General features: G+C 48.9%; 1 protein-coding gene across 2 annotated transcripts in view; it reads right to left on the reverse strand.

The window, feature by feature from the left end:
- The window catches only part of eif2ak3 (eukaryotic translation initiation factor 2-alpha kinase 3), a 78,931-nt gene that overhangs the window by 33,658 nt on the left and 28,710 nt on the right, over positions 1-16,563 (reverse strand). For both annotated transcript variants that reach the window (XM_029712593.1, XM_029712592.1), the window contains exon 2: positions 14,027-14,156. In XM_029712593.1, coding sequence (XP_029568453.1) covers positions 14,027-14,156 — 130 coding nt within the window. The remainder of the gene's footprint in view (positions 1-14,026; positions 14,157-16,563) is intronic.

Consider the following 16,563-nt stretch of genomic DNA (forward strand, 5'->3'; position numbering starts at 1 on the left):
GAAGTCAAAACTGTAACTCGGCCCCTCAGGAACATTCACTGTCTTCTTGTTTAGTAACTCCAGTGTATATCTGGCCTTGTGTTTTAGGTTATTGTCCTGCTGAAAGGTGAATTCATCTCCCAGTGTCTGGTGGGAAGCAGATTGAAACAGGTTTTCTTCTAGGATTTTGTCTGTGCTTAGCTCTATTCCGTTTCTTTTTATCCTAAAAAACTCCCCAGTCCTTAACAATGACAAGCATACCCATAACATGATGCAGCCACCACTATGCTTGAAAATATGGAGAGTCGTACTCGGTAATGTATTGTATTGGATTTGCCCCAAACATAACGCTTTGTATTCAGGACAAAAAGTGAATTTCTTTGAAACATTTTGTGCAGTATTACTTTAGTGTCTTGTTGCAAACAGGATGCATGTTTGGGAATATTTTTATTCTGTAGAGGCTTCCTTTTTTTCACTCTGTCAATTAGGTTAAATGTTATGTCACAGGTCATAGGTTATACGACATAACTTATAACATATAACCTATGTCATGTCATGTCACAGGGTATAGGTTATACGTTATGTCACAGGGTATAGGTCATAGGTAATGTCACAGGTTATAAGTCACAAGTCATGTCACAGGTCATAGGTTATGTCACAGGTTATAAGTCATAGGTCATGTCACAGGTTATAGGTCATGTCACAGGTTATATATTGTCACAGGTTAAATGTTATAGGTCATATGTTATGTCACAGGTTATATGTTATGTCACAGGCTATATGTGATATAGGTTAAATGTTATATTTTATATCATAGGTTATATGTTATAAGTCACAGGTTATATGTTACGTCATAGGCTATAGGCCACAGGTCATGTCACAGGTTATAGGTCATGTCACAGGTTGCAGGGCATAGGTCATGTCACAGGTTATAGGTCATGTCACAGGTTTTAGGTCATAGGTTATGTCACAGGTTATAGGTTGTCACAGGTTAGTCACAGGTTATATGTTATATCATAGGTTATGTCACAGGTTATTGGTCATAAGTTATTTGTTATGCCACAGGTTATGTTATGCCACAGGTTATTTGTTATGTCACAGGTCATTGGTTATGCCACAGGTCATAGGTTATAACACAGGTTATAGGTTATGCCACAGGTTATAGGTTATAACACAGGTTATAGGTTATGCCACAGGTTATATGTTATGTCACAGGTTATATGTTATATTATGTCATCAAACCACATTTTATTTGTCACATACGCCGAATACAACAAGTGTAGACTTCACCATGAAATGCTTATTTACAAGCCCTTAACCAACAGTGCAGTTCAAGAAGAAGAAAATATTTACTAAGTAGACTAAAATAAAAAGTAATAATAAAAGTAACACAATAAGAATAACAATAATAAGGCTAAATACAGGGGGCACCGGTACAGAGTCAATGTGGAGGCTATATACAGGGGGTACCGGTACAGAGTCAATGTGGAGGCTATATACAGGGTGTACCGGTACAGAGTCAATGTGGAGGCTATATACAGGGGGTCACCGGTACAGAGTCATGTGGAGGCTATATACAGGGGGTACCGGTACAGAGTCAATGTGGAGGCTATAGTACAGGGGGGGTACCGGTACAGAGGTCAATGTGGAGGCTATATACAGGGGGCAACCGGTACAGAGTCAAGGTGGAGGCTATATACAGGGGACAACCGGTACAGAGTCAATGTGGAGGCTATATACAGGGGGGTACCGGTACAGAGTCATGTGGAGGCTATATACAGGGGGTACCGGTACAGAGTCAATGTGGAGACTATATACAGGGGTTACCGGTACAGAGTCAATGTGGAGGCTATATACAGGGGGTACCGGTACAGAGTCAATGTGGAGGCTATATACAGGGTGTTACGGTACAGAGTCAATGTGGAGGCTATATACAGGGTGTTACGGTACAGAGTCAATGTGGAGGCTATATACAGGGGGTACCGGTAACAGAGTCAATGTGGAGGCTATATACAGGGGGTACCGGTACAGAGTCAATGTGGAGGCTATATACAGGGGGTGCCGGTACAGAGTCAATGTGGAGGCTATATACAGGGGGTACCGGTACAGAGTCAATGTGGAGGCTATATACAGGGGGTACCGGTACAGAGTCAATGTGGAGGCTATACACAGGGGGCACCGGTACAGAGTCAATGTGGAGGCTATATACAGGGGGGTACCGGTACAGAGTCAATGTGGAGGCTATATACAGGGGTACCGGTACAGAGTCAATGTGGAGGCTACATACAGGGGGTACCGGTACAGAGTCAATGTGGAGGCTATATACAGGGGGCACCGGTACAGAGTCAATGTGGAGGCTATATACAGGGGGTACCGGTAGAGAGTCAATGTGGAGGCTATATACAGGGGGTACCGGTACAGAGTCAATGTGGAGGCTATATACAGGGGATTACGGTACAGAGTCAATGTGGAGGCTATATACAGGGGGTACCGGTACAGAGTCAATGTGGAGGCTGTATACAGGGGGTACCGGTACAGAGTCAATGTGGAGGCTATATACAGGGGGTACCGGTACAGAGTCAATGTGGAGGCTATATACAGGGGGGTACCGGTACAGAGTCAATGTGGAGGCTATATACAGGGGGTACCGTACAGAGTCAATGTGGAGGCTATATACAGGGGGTACCGGTACAGAGTCAATGTGGAGGCTATATACAGGGGATTACGGTACAGAGGTAATGTGGAGGCTATATACAGGGGGTAACCGGTACAGAAGTTCAATGTGGAGGCTAAATACAGGGGGTACCGGTACAGAGTCAATGTGGAGGCTATATACAGGGGGTACCGGTACAGAGTCAATGTGGGAGGGCTTATACAGGGGGTACCGGTACAGAGTCAATGTGGAGGCTATATACAGGGGGGTACCGGTACAGAGTCAATGTGGAGGCTAATACAGGGGGTACCGGTACAGAGTCAATGTGGAGGCTATATACAGGGGGTACCGGTACAGAGTCAATGTGGAGGCTATATACAGGGGGTACCGGTACAGAGTCCAATGTGGAGGCTTATACAGGGGTTACTGGTACAGAGTCAATGTGGAGGCTATATACAGGGGGTACCGGTACAGAGTCAATGTGGAGGCTATATACAGGGGGTAACCGTACAGAGTCAATGTGGAGGCTATATACAGGGGGTACCTGTACAGAGTCAATGTGGAGGCTATATACAGGGGGGTACGGTACAGAGTCAATGTGGAGGCTATATACAGGGGGTACCGGTACAGAGTCAATGTGGAGGCTATATAACAGGGGGTACCGGTACAGAGTCAATGTGGAGGCTATATACAGGGGTACCGGTACAGAGTCATGTGGAGGCTATATACAGGGGGTACCGGTACAGAGTCAATGTGGAGGCTATATACAGGGGTTACCGGTACAGAGTCAATGTGGAGGCTATATACAAGGTGTTACGGTAAAGAGTCAATGTGGAGGCTATATACAGGGGGTACCGGTACAGAGTCAATGTGGAGGCTATATACAGGGGGTACCGGTACCGAGTCAATGTGGAGGCTTTATACAGGGGGTACCGGTACAGAGTCAATGTGGAGGCTATATACAGGGGGAACCGGTACAGAGTCAATGTGGAGGCTATATACAGGGGGTACCGGTACAGAGTCAATGTGGAGGCTATATACAGGGGGTACCGGTACCGAGTCAATGTGGAGGCTTTATACAGGGGGTACCGGTACAGAGTCAATGTGGAGGCTATATACAGGGGGTACCGGTACAGAGTCAATGAGTAGGCTATATACAGGAGGTACCGGTACAGAGTCAATGTGGAGGCTATATACAGGGGGTACCAGTACAGAGTCAATGTGTAGGCTATATGCAGGGGGTACCGGTACAGAGTCAATGTGGAGGCTATATACAGGGGGTACCGGTACAGAGTCAATGTGGAGGCTATATACAGGGGGGTACCGGTACAGAGTCAATGTGGAGGCTATATGCAGGGGGTACCGGTACAGAGTCAATGTGGAGGCTATATACAGGGGGGTACCTGGTACAGAGTCAATGTGGAGGCTATATACAGGGGGTACCGGTACAGAGTCAATGTGGAGGCTATATACAGGGGGTACCGGTACAGAGTCAATGTGGAGGCTATATACAGGGGGCACCGGTACAGAGTCAATGTGGAGGCTACATACAGGGGGTACCGGTACAGAGTCAATGTGGAGGCTACATACAGGGGGTACCGGTACAGAGTCAATGTGGAGGCTACATACAGGGGGTACCGGTACAGAGTCAATGTGGAGGCTACATACAGGGGGTACCGGTACAGAGTCAATGTTGGAGGCTATATACAGGGGGTACCGGTACAGAGTCAATGTGGAGGCTATATACAGGGGGTACCGGTACAGAGTCAATGTGGAGGCTATATACAGGGGGTACCGGTACAGAGTCAATGTGGAGGCTATATACAGGGGGCACCGGTACAGAGTCAGTGTGGAGGCTATATACAGAGGGTAGGGAGTCAGTGTGGAGGCTATATACAGGGGGCACCGGTACAGAGTCAATGTGGAGGCTATATACAAGGGGTACCGGTACAGAGTCAATGTGGAGGCTATACAGGGGTACCGGTACAGAGTCAATGTGGAGGCTATATACAGGGGGTACCGGTACAGAGTCAATGTGGAGGCTATATACAGGGGGTACCGGTACAGAGTCAATGTGGAGGCTATATACAGGGGCTACCGGTACCGAGTCAGTGTGGAGGCTATATACAGGGGTTACCGGTACAGAGTCAATGTGGAGGCTACATACAGGGGTTACCGGTACAGAGTCAATGTGGAGGCTATATACAGGGGGTACCGGTACAGAGTCAATGTGGAGGCTATATACAGGGGTACCGGTACAGAGTCAATGTGAGGCTATATACAGGGGGTACCGGTACAGAGTCAATGTGGAGGCTATATAAAGGGGGTACCGGTACAGAGTCAATGTGGAGGCTATATACAGGGGGTACCGGTACAGAGTCAATGTGGAGGCTATATACAGGGGGTACCGGTACAGAGTCAATGTGGAGGCTATATACAGGGGTACCGGTACAGAGTCAATGTGGAGGCTATATACAGGGGGTACCGGTACAGAGTCAATGTGGAGGCTATATACAGGGGGTACCGGTACAGAGTCAATGTGGAGGCTATATACAGGGGGTACCGGTACAGAGTCAATGTGGAGGCTATATACAGGGGGTACCGGTACAAGTCAATGTGGAGGCTATATACAGGGGGTACCGGTACAGAGTCAATGTGGAGGCTATATACAGGGGTACCGGTACAGAGTCAATGTGGAGGCTATATACAGGGGGTACCGGTACAGAGTCATGTGGAGGCTATATACAGGGGTTACTGGTACAGAGTCAATGTGGAGGCTATATACAGGGGGTACCGTACAGAGTCAATGTGGAGACTATATACAGGGGTACTGGTACAGAGTCAATGTGGAGGCTATATACAGGGGGTACCGGTACAGAGTCAATGTGGAGGCTATATACAGGGGTACTGGTACAGAGTCAATGTGGAGGCTATATACAGGGGGTACCGGTACAGAGTCAATGTGAGGCTATATACAGGGGTACCGGTACAGAGTCATGTGGAGGCTATATACAGGGGGTACCGGTACAGAGTCAATGTGGAGGCTATACAGGGGTACCGGTACAGAGTCAATGTGGAGGCTATATACAGGGGGTACCGGTACAGAGTCAATGTGGAGGCTATATACAGGGGTACCGGTACAGAGTCAATGTGGAGGCTATATACAGGGGTACCGGTACAGAGTCAATGTGAGGCTATATACAGGGGTACCGGTACAGAGTCAATGTGGAGGCTATATACAGGGGTACCGGTACAGAGTCAATGTGGAGGCTATATACAGGGGGTACCGTACAGAGTCAATGTGGAGGCTTATACAAGGTTTCGGTAAAGAGTCAATGTGGAGGCTATATACAGGGGGTACCGGTACAGAGTCAATGTGGAGGCTATATACAGGGGTACCGGTACGAGTCAATGTGGAGGCTATATACAGGGGTACCGGTACAGAGTCAATGTGGAGCTATATACAGGGGTACCGGTACAGAGTCAATGTGGAGGCTATATACAGGAGGTACCGGTACAGAGTCAATGTGGAGGCTATATACAGGGGGTACCGGTACAGAGTCAATGTGTAGGCTATATGCAGGGGGTACCGGTACAGAGTCAATGTGGAGGCTATATACAGGGGGTACCGGTACAGAGTCAATGTGTAGGCTATATGCAGGGGTACCGGTACAGAGTCAATGTGGAGGCTATATACAGGGGTACCGGTACAGAGTCAATGTGGATGCTATATACAGGGGTACCGGTACAGAGTCAATGTGGAGGCTATATACAGGGGGTACCGGTACAGAGTCAATGTGGAGGCTATATACAGGGGCACCGGTACAGAGTCAATGTGAGGCTACATACAGGGGTACCGTTACAGGGGGGGGGAGTCAATGTGGAGGCTACATACAGGGGGTACCGGTACAGAGTCAATGTGGAGGCTACATACAGGGGTACCGGTACAGAGTCAATGTGGAGGCTACATACAGGGGGTACCGGTACAGAGTCAATGTGGAGGCTACATACAGGGGGTACCGGTACAGAGTCAATGTGGAGGGTATATACAGGGGGTACCGGTACAAGAGTCAATGTGGAGGCTATATACAGGGGGTACCGGTACAGAGTCAATGTGGAGGCTATATACAGGGGGTACCGGTACAGAGTCAATGTGGAGGCTATATACAGGGGGTACCGGTACAGAGTCAATGTGGAGGCTATATACAGGGGGCACCGGTACAGAGTCAGTGTGGAGGCTATATACAGAGGGTAGGGAGTCAGTGTGGAGGCTATATACAGGGGGCACCGGTACAGAGTCAATGTGGAGGCTACATACAGGGGGCACCGGTAGAGAGTCAATGTGGAGGCTATATACAAGGGGTACCGGTACAGAGTCAATGTGGAGGCTATATACAGGGGTACCGGTACAGAGTCAATGTGGAGCTATATACAGGGGTACCGGTACAGAGTCAATGTGGAGGCTATATACAGGGGGTACCGGTACAGAGTCAATGTGGAGGCTATATACAGGGGCTACCGGTACCGAGTCAGTGTGGAGGCTATATACAGGGGTTACCGGTACAGAGTCAATGTGGAGGCTACATACAGGGGTTACCGGTACAGAGTCAATGTGGAGGCTATATACAGGGGGTACCGGTACAGAGTCAATGTGGAGGCTATATACAGGGGGTACCGGTACAGAGTCAATGTGGAGGCTATATACAGGGGGTACCGTACAGAGTCAATGTGGAGGCTATATACAGGGGGTTACCGGTACAGAGTCAATGTGGAGGCTATATACAGGGGTGTACCGGTACAGAGTCAATGTGGAGGCTATATACAGGGGGTACCGGTACAGGAGTCAATGTGGAGACTATATACAGGGGGGTTACCGGTACAGAGTCAATGTGGAGGCTATATACAGGGGGTACCGGTACAGAGTCAATGTGGAGCCTATATACAGGGGGTACCGGTACAGAGTCAATGTGGAGACTATATACAGGGGGGGTACCGGTACAGAGTCAATGTGGAGACTATATACAGGGGGCACCGGTACCGAGTTAGTGTGCGGGGGTACAGGCTAGTTGAGGTAATCCATACATAGGTAACAAACAAACAGCTAGTGTACAAAGGGGGGGGGGGGGGGTCAATCTAAATTGTCTGGTGGCAATTTTATTAATTGTTCAGCAGTCTTATGGTTTGGGGGTAGAAGCTGTTCAGGAGCCTTTTGGTCTTAGAATTGGCGCTCCGGTACCGCTTGCCGTGTGGTAGCAGAGAGAACAGTCTACGACTTGGGTGACTGGAGTCTCTGACAATTTTATGGGCTTTCCTCTGACACCGTTTAGTATAGAGGTCCTGGATGTCAGAAAGCTTGGCCCCAGTGAGGTGTTGGGCCGTTCGCACAAACCTCTGTAGTGCCTTATGGTCAGATATCGAGCAGTTGCCATACCAGGCAGTGATGCAACCGTTCAGGATGCTCTCGATGGTGCAGCTGTAGAACCTTTTGAGGGGTTCTGGGGACCCATGCCAAATCTTTTCAGTCTCCTGAGGGGAAAAAGGTTTTGTCGTGCCCTCTTCACGACTGTCTTGGTATGTTTGGACCATGATGGTTTGTTGGTGATGTGGACACCAATGAAATTGAAGCTATCGACCCGCTCCACTACTGCCCCGTCGATGTTAATGGGGGCTTGTTCGGCCCTCCTTTTCCTGTAGTCCACAATCATCTCCTGTTGTCTTGCTCACATTGAGGGAGAGGTTGTTGTCCTGACACCACACTGCCAGTTCTCTGACCTCCTCCCTATAGGCCGTCTCATCGTTGTCGGTGATCAGCCCTACCACTGTTGTGTCATCTGCAAACTGAATGATGGTGTTGGAGTCGGGTTTGGCCACGCAGTCGTGGGTGAACAGGGAGTACAGGAGGGGACTAAGTACACACCCCTGAGGGGCCCCTGTGTTGAGGATCAGCGTGGCAGATGTGTTGTTACCTACCCTTACCACCTGGGGGTGGCCCGTCAGGAAGTCTAGGATCCAGTTGCAGAGGGAAGTGTTCTGTCCCAGGGTCCTTAGCTTAGTGATGAGCTTTGAGGGCACTATGGTGTTGAACGCTGAGCTGTAGTCAATGAATAGCATTCTCACATAGGTGTTTCTTTTGTCCAGGTGGGAAAGGGCAGAGTGAAGTGCAATAGAGACGGCATCATCTGTGGATCTGTTGGGGTGGTATGCCAACTGGACTGGGTCTAGGGTGTCCGGGAGGATGCTGTCAACGTGAGCCATGACCAGCCTTTCAAAGCACTTCATGGCTACCGACATGAGTGCCACGGAGCGGTAATCATTTAGAGAGTTACCTTCGCTTCCTTGGGCACAAGGACTATAGTGGTCCACTTGAAACATGTAGGTATTACAGACTCGGTCAGGGAGAGGTTGAAAATGTCAGCGAAGACACTTGACAGTTGGTTAGCGTATGCTTTGAGGACACGTCCTGGTAATCCGTCTGTCCCCGCGTCTTTGTGAATGTTGAGCTGTTTAAAGGTGTTGTTCACATCGGCTACCGAGAGCATTATCACACAGTCATCCAGAACAGCTGGTGCTCTCGTGCATGCTTCAGTGTTGCTTGCCTCGAAGCGAGCATAAAAGGCATTTAGCTAGTCTGGTAGGCTCGCGTCACTGGGCAGCTCGTGTCTGGGTTTCCCTTTGTAGTCCGTAATAGTTTTCAAGCCCTGCCACATCCGACGAGCCTCAGAGCTGGTGTAGTAGGATTCAATCTTAATCCTGTATTGACGCTTTGCTTGTTTGATGGTTCGTCTGAGGGCATAGTGGGATTTCTTATAAGTGTCTGGATTAGTCTCCCGCTCCTTGAAAGTGGCAGCTCTAGCCTTTAGCTCGATGCGGATGTTGCCTGTAATCCATGGCTTCTGGTTGGGATGTCTACGTACAGTCACTGTGGGGACGACGTCGTCTATGCAATTATTGATGAAGCCGATGACTGAGGTGGTGTACTCCTCAATGCCATTGGTTGAATCACGGAACATATTCCAGTCTGTGCTGCAAACCAGTCCTGTAGTTTAGCATCCACGTCATCTGACCACTTCCGTATTGAGCGAGTCACTGGTACTTCCTGCTTTAGTTTTAGCTTGTAAGCAGGAATCAGGAGGATAGAATTATGGTCAGATTTGCCAAATGGAGGGCGAGGGAGAGCTTTGTATGCATCTCTGTGTGTGGAGTAAAGGTGGTCTAGGATTTTTTTCCCCACCGGTTGCACATGTGACACGCTGGTAAAAATTTGGTAAAACTGATAAGTTTCTCTGTATTAAAGTCCTCGGTCACTAGGAGCGCCGCTTCTGGGTGAGCATTTTCTTCTTTGCTTATGGCCTTATCGAGTTGGTTGAGAGCGGTCTTAGTGCCAGCTTCGTTTTGTGGTGGTAAATAGACGGCTACAAATAATACAGATGAGAACTCTCTTGGTAGATAGTGTGGTCTACAGCTTATTATAAGGTACTCTACCTCAGGCGAGCAATACCTCGAGACTTCTTTAATATTAGACATCGCGCACCAGGTGTTATTGACAAAAAGACACACACCCCCACCCCTCGTCTTACCAGAGGTAGCGTCTCTGTTCTGCCGGGTGCATGGAAAATCCTACTTGCCCTATATTGTCCGTATCTTTGTTCAGCCACGTCTAGGTGAAACATAAGATGTTACAGTTTTTTAAAATGTCCACGTTGGTAGGATAATCTTAATCGTAGGTCGTCCATTTTATTGTCCAATGATTGCCCGTTAGTGAGAAGAATGGAAGGCAGTGGGAGTTTACTCGCTCGCCTCTGGATTTTCAGAGTGATGCCCGATCTCCGTCCCCTTTTCCGGTGTCTTTTCTTCACGCAAAAGGTGTGGATCTGGGCCTGTTCCAGTGAAAGCAGGATATGTGTGGATCTGGGCCTGTTCCAGTGAAAGCAGGATATGTGTGGATCTGGGCCTGTTCCAGTGAAAGCAGGATATGTGTGGATCTGGGCCTGTTCCAGTGAAAGCAGGATGTGTGTGGATCTGGGCCTGTTCCAGTGAAAGCAGGATGTGTGTGGATCTGGGCCTGTTCCAGTGAAAAGCAGGATGTGTGTGGATCTGGGTCCTGTTCCAGTGAAAGCAGGATGTGTGTGGATCTGGGCCTGTTCCAGTGAAAGCAGGATATGTGTGGATCTGGGCCTGTTCCAGTGAAAGCAGGATGTGTGTGGATCTGGGCCTGTTCCAGTGAAAGCAGGATGTGTGTGGATCTGGGCCTGTTCCAGTGAAAGCAGGATATGTGTGGATCTGGGCCTGTTCCAGTGAAAGCAGGATGTGTGTGGATCTGGGCCTGTTCCAGTGAAAGCAGGATGATGTGTGGATCTGGGCCTGTTTCCAGTGAAAGCAGGATGTGTGTGGATCTGGGCCTGTTCCAGTGAAAGCAGGATGTGTGTGGATCTGGGCCTGTTCCAGTGAAAGCAGGATGTGTGTGGATCTGGGCCTGTTCCAGTGAAAGCAGGATGTGTGTGGATCTGGGCCTGTTCCAGTGAAAGCAGGATGTTGTGGATCTGGGCCTGTTCCAGTGAAAGCAGGATATGTGTGGATCTGGGCCTGTTCCAGTGAAAGCAGGATGTGTGTGGATCTGGGCCTGTTCCAGTGAAAGCAGGATGTGTGTGGATCTGGGCCTGTTCCAGTGAAAGCAGAATATGTGTGGATCTGGGCCTGTTCCAGTGAAAGCAGGATGGGTGTGGATCTGGGCCTGTTCCAGTGAAAGCAGGATATGTGTGGATCTGGGCCTGTTCCAGTGAAAGCAGGATATGTGTGGATCTGGGCCTGTTCCAGTGAAAGCAGGATGTGTGTGGATCTGGGCCTGTTCCAGTGAAAGCAGGATATGTGTGGATCTGGGCCTGTTCCAGTGAAAGCAGGATGTGTGTGGATCTGGGCCTGTTCCAGTGAAAGCAGGATGGTGTGTGGATCTGGGCCTGTTCCAGTGAAAGCAGGATGTGTGTGGATCTGGGCCTGTTCCAGTGAAAGCAGGATGTGTGTGGATCTGGGCCTGTTCCAGTGAAAGCAGGATGTGTGTGGATCTGGGCCTGTTCCAGTGAAAGCAGGATATGTGTGGATCTGGGCCTGTTCCAGTGAAAGCAGGATGTGTGTGGATCTGGGCCTGTTCCAGTGAAAGCAGGATGTGTGTGGATCTGGGCCTGTTCCAGTGAAAGCAGGATGTGTGTGGATCTGGGCCTGTTCCAGTGAAAGCAGTTGTTGATCTGGCCTGTAGTAGCAGATGTGTGGATCTGGGCCTGTTCCAGTGAAAGCAGGATGTGTGTGGATCTGGGCCTGTTCCAGTGAAAGCAGGATGTGTGTGATCTGGGCCTGTTCCAGTGAAAGCAGGATGTGTGTGGATCTGGGCCTGTTCCAGTGAAAGCAGGATATGTGTGGATCTGGGCCTGTTCCAGTGAAAGCAGGATATGTGTGGATCTGGGCCTGTTCCAGTGAAAGCAGGATGTGTGTGGATCTGGGCCTGTTCCAGTGAAAGCAGGATATGTGTGGATCTGGGCCTGTTCCAGTGAAAGCAGGATGTGTGTGGATCTGGGCCTGTTCCAGTGAAAGCAGGATATGTGTGGATCTGGGCCTGTTCCAGTGAAAGCAGGATATGTGTGGATCTGGGCCTGTTCCAGTGAAAGCAGGATGTGTGTGGATCTGGGCCTGTTCCAGTGAAAGCAGGATATGTGTGGATCTGGGCCTGTTCCAGTGAAAGCAGGATGTGTGTGGATCTGGGCCTGTTCCAGTGAAAGCAGGATATGTGTGGATCTGGGCCTGTTCCAGTGAAAGCAGGATATGTGTGGATCTGGGCCTGTTCCAGTGAAAGCAGGATGTGTGTGGATCTGGGCCTGTTCCAGTGAAAGCAGGATGTGTGTGGATCTGGGCCTGTTCCAGTGAAAGCAGGATGTGTGTGGATCTGGGCCTGTTCCAGTGAAAGCAGGATATGTGTGGATCTGGGCCTGTTCCAGTGAAAGCAGGATATGTGTGGATCTGGGCCTGTTCCAGTGAAAGCAGGATGTGTGTGGATCTGGGCCTGTTCCAGTGAAAGCAGGATATGTGTGGATCTGGGCCTGTTCCAGTGAAAGCAGGATGTGTGTGGATCTGGGCCTGTTCCAGTGAAAACAGGATATGTGTGGATCTGGGCCTGTTCCAGTGAAAGCAGGATATGTGTGGATCTGGGCCTGTTCCAGTGAAAGCAGGATATCCTTCTCGTCAGACTCGTTAAAGGAAAAGGTTTCTTCCAGTCCGTGGTGAGTAATCGCTGTTCTGATGTCCAGAAGTTATTTTCGGTCATAAGAGACGGTAGCAGCAACATTATGTATAAAATAAGTTACAGAAAACGCAAAAAAATAACAAAATAGCACAATTGGTTGGGAGAATGTAAAACTTCAGCCATGTTCTTTGGCGCCATCTTTTCATAGGTTATAGGTCATATGTTATGTCACAGGTTAAAGGTTATGTCACAGGTTATAGGTCATAGGTTATATGTCATAGGTTATATGTTACGTCATAGGTTATATGTTATGTCATAGGGTATAGGTGATATGTTATGTCCCAGGTTATAGGTTGTGTTATGTAACAGGTTATGTCATAAGTTATGTCATAGGTTATATAATTTACATTTAGTCATTTGTAATTAGGTTATATGTTATGTCACAGGCTATAGGTTATATGTTATGTCACAGGCTATACGGTATATGTTATGTCACAGGTTATAGGTTATGTCACAGGTGATATGTTGTCAAAAAGTGACATGTTATGTCATAGGTTATATGTTATGTTATAGGTCATAGGTTCAACTCAAATTGTATTGGTCACATGCAATAACATCTGCTAACCATGTGTAAGTGTAGCGAAATGCTTATTAAAGTTATAGGTTGTGTCATAGGTTATGTCATAGGTTATGTCATAGGCTATATGTTATGTCAAAAGCTATAGGTTATATGTTATGTCATAGGTTGTCATAGGTTAGGTCACAGGTTATATGTTACGTCACAGGCTATATGTTATGTCATAGGCTATGTCATAGGTTGTATGTCATGTCATAGGTTAGGTTATGTCATAGGCTATATGTTATAGGTTAGGTCATAGGCTATAGGTTAGGTCATAGGCTATAGGTTAGGTCATAGGTTGTCATAGGTTATATGTAATAGGCTATAAGCTATATGTTATGTTATAGGTTAGGTCATAGGCTATAGGTTAGGTCATAGGCTATAGGTTAGGTCATAGGTTGTCATAGGTTATATGTAATAGGCTATATGTTAAAGGTGATGTCATAGGTGATAGGTGATGTCATAGGTGATAGGTGATGTCATAGGTGATAGGTGATGTCATAGGTGATAGGTGATGTCATAGGTGATAGGTGATGTCATAGGTTACCTCTGGTTTGCTGAGGCTGGATGAGACCAGACATCCTGACCCTACGTCCAGGTCCCACTGTTTGCGTCCCTGGTTGTAGGGGTCTAGAGCTGAGATACGACCGTCCAGAGTACTGATGATCACCAGAGGGCTGGGGAAAAAGGGGAGACCCTGGTTAATACCTACACCACCTGCAGTCGCACAGCATCAGAGGAGAATTTATCCACCTATTAGTCAGATCAGGGGATTTATCCACCTATTAGTCAGATCAGGGGATTTATCCACCTATTAGTCAGATCAGTGGATTTATCCACCTATTAGTCAGATCAGAGTGAGTTAATGGGTCTCTCTGCAGATACAGCCCTCCCTTACCACACACACACACACACACACACACACACACACACACACACACACACACACACACACACACACACACACACACACAACAGCACACACACAACACACACACACACACACACCACACACACACACACACACAGAGAGACAGGCTTACGCCAACACATAAACAGTTGAAAGGCAATAGAGTGAAGAGTAGCCTGCAGCTAGACCAGTGGGCTGTCTGTTTAAAAACACACCCTCTGTTTAAAAACACACCCTCTGACTAGGATTATCATCAACTAGCATGGGTTGCTAATATGACTAGGATTATCATCAACTAGCATGGGTTGCTAATATGACTAGGATTATCATCAACTAGCATGGGTTGCTAATATGACTAGGATTATCATCAACTAGCATGGGTTGCTAATATGACTAGGATTATCAACAACTAGCATGGGGGCTAATATGAATAGGATTATCATCAACTATCATGGGGGGCTAATATGACTAGGATTATCATCAACTAGCATGGGTTGCTAATATGACTAGGATTATCATCAACTAGCATGGGGGCTAATATGACTAGGATTATCATCAACTAGCATGGGGCTAATATGACTAGGATTGTGCCATTGGCTGCTGGACAATGAAAGAAAGTTGATTTGAAATCCAATCGAAAATGAGAAAAATACTGGTTTCAATGGCATATGGAAGTCTTTATAAAATAACTGCCACCACGTTTCTATGGTCAGATTTTGGCTTTGCTACTTTGAAGCAAGTTAAGACATGCCTCATAATATGAAGTAAAATGTTAAGGTTTCAACCTATTAAGCATACGTTTTCAAAATGCATACTGCCTCCAGCTCATTGCAAAGTGGTTCTTGACGTGCTGATAGCCTGCCTACCATTGCCTAAGCACTTGAAAGGCTAATAGGGAACAAGCTTCAATAACCAGTTGAGAAATAAATTAGCTATTTTTAAATCGCTGCCATCAAAACTGTTTTAAATACGAGATTGCATTTAGAATTGTTGCGCAATGATTGGAGGAGCTGTAGCAGCAGGAGGAGCTGTAGCAGCAGGAGGAGCCGTAGCAGCAGGAGGAGCTGTAGCAGCAGGAGGAGCCCTAGCAGCAGGAGGAGCTGTAGCAGGAGGAGGAGCTGTAGCAGCAGGAGGAGCTGTAGCAGCAGGAGGAGCCGTTGCAGCAAGAGGAGCCGTAGCAGCAGGAGGAGCCGTAGCAGGAGGAGGAGCCGCAGCAGGAGGAGGAGCCGCAGCAGGAGGAGGAGCCGCAGCAGGAGGAGGGGCCGTAGCAGCAGGAGGAGCCGCAGCAGCAGGAGGAGCCGCAGCAGGAGGAGGAGCCGCAGCAGGAGGAGGAGCTGCAGCAGGAGGAGGAGCTGCAGCAGGAGCTGTAGCGGGAGGAGCCGTAGCAGCGGGAGGAGCCGTAGCAGCGGGAGGAGCCGTAGCAGCGGGAGGAGCCGTAGCAGCAGGAGGAGCCGTAGCAGCAAGGGGAGCCGCAGCAGCAGGAGGAGCCGCAGCAGCAGGAGGAGCCGCAGCAGCAGGAGGAGACGCAGCAGCAGGAGGAGCCGCAGCAGCAGGAGGAGACGCAGCAGCAGGAGGAGACGCAGCAGCAGGAGGAGACGCAGCAGCAGGAGGAGGAGCCGTAGCAGGAGGAAGAGCCGTAGCAGGAGGAGGAGCCGTAGCAGGAGGAGGAGCCGTAGCAGGAGGAGGACCTGTAGCAGGAGGAGGACCTGTAGCAGGAGGATAAGCTGTAGCAGCAGGAGCTGTAGCAGCAGGAGGAGCTGTAGCAGGAGGAGCTGTAGCAGCAGGAGGAGGAGCTGTAGCAGCAGGAGGAGGAGCTGTAGCAGCAGGAGGAGGAGCCGTAGCAGCAGGAAGAGGAGCCGTAGCAGCAGGAAGAGGAGCCGTAGCAGCAGGAGGAGGAGCCGTAGCAGCAGCAGGAGGAGCCGCAGCAGCAGGAGGAGCCGCAGCAGCAGGAGGAGCCGCAGCAGCAGGAGGAGCCGCAGCAGCAGGAGGAGGAGCCGTAGCAGCAGGAGGAGGAGCCGTAGCAGCAGGAGGAGGAGCTGTAGCAGCAGGAGGAGGAGCTGTAGCAGCAGCTGTAGCAGAAGCAGGAGGAGCCGTAGCAGCAGAAGCAGGAGGAGCTGTAGCAGCAGGAGGAGGGCCGTAGCAGCAGGAGGAGGAGCCGTAGCAGCAGGAGGAGG

This window comes from Salmo trutta, chromosome 25, assembly GCF_901001165.1.
Source record: "Salmo trutta chromosome 25, fSalTru1.1, whole genome shotgun sequence".
Classification (NCBI taxonomy): Eukaryota; Metazoa; Chordata; class Actinopteri; order Salmoniformes; family Salmonidae; genus Salmo; species Salmo trutta.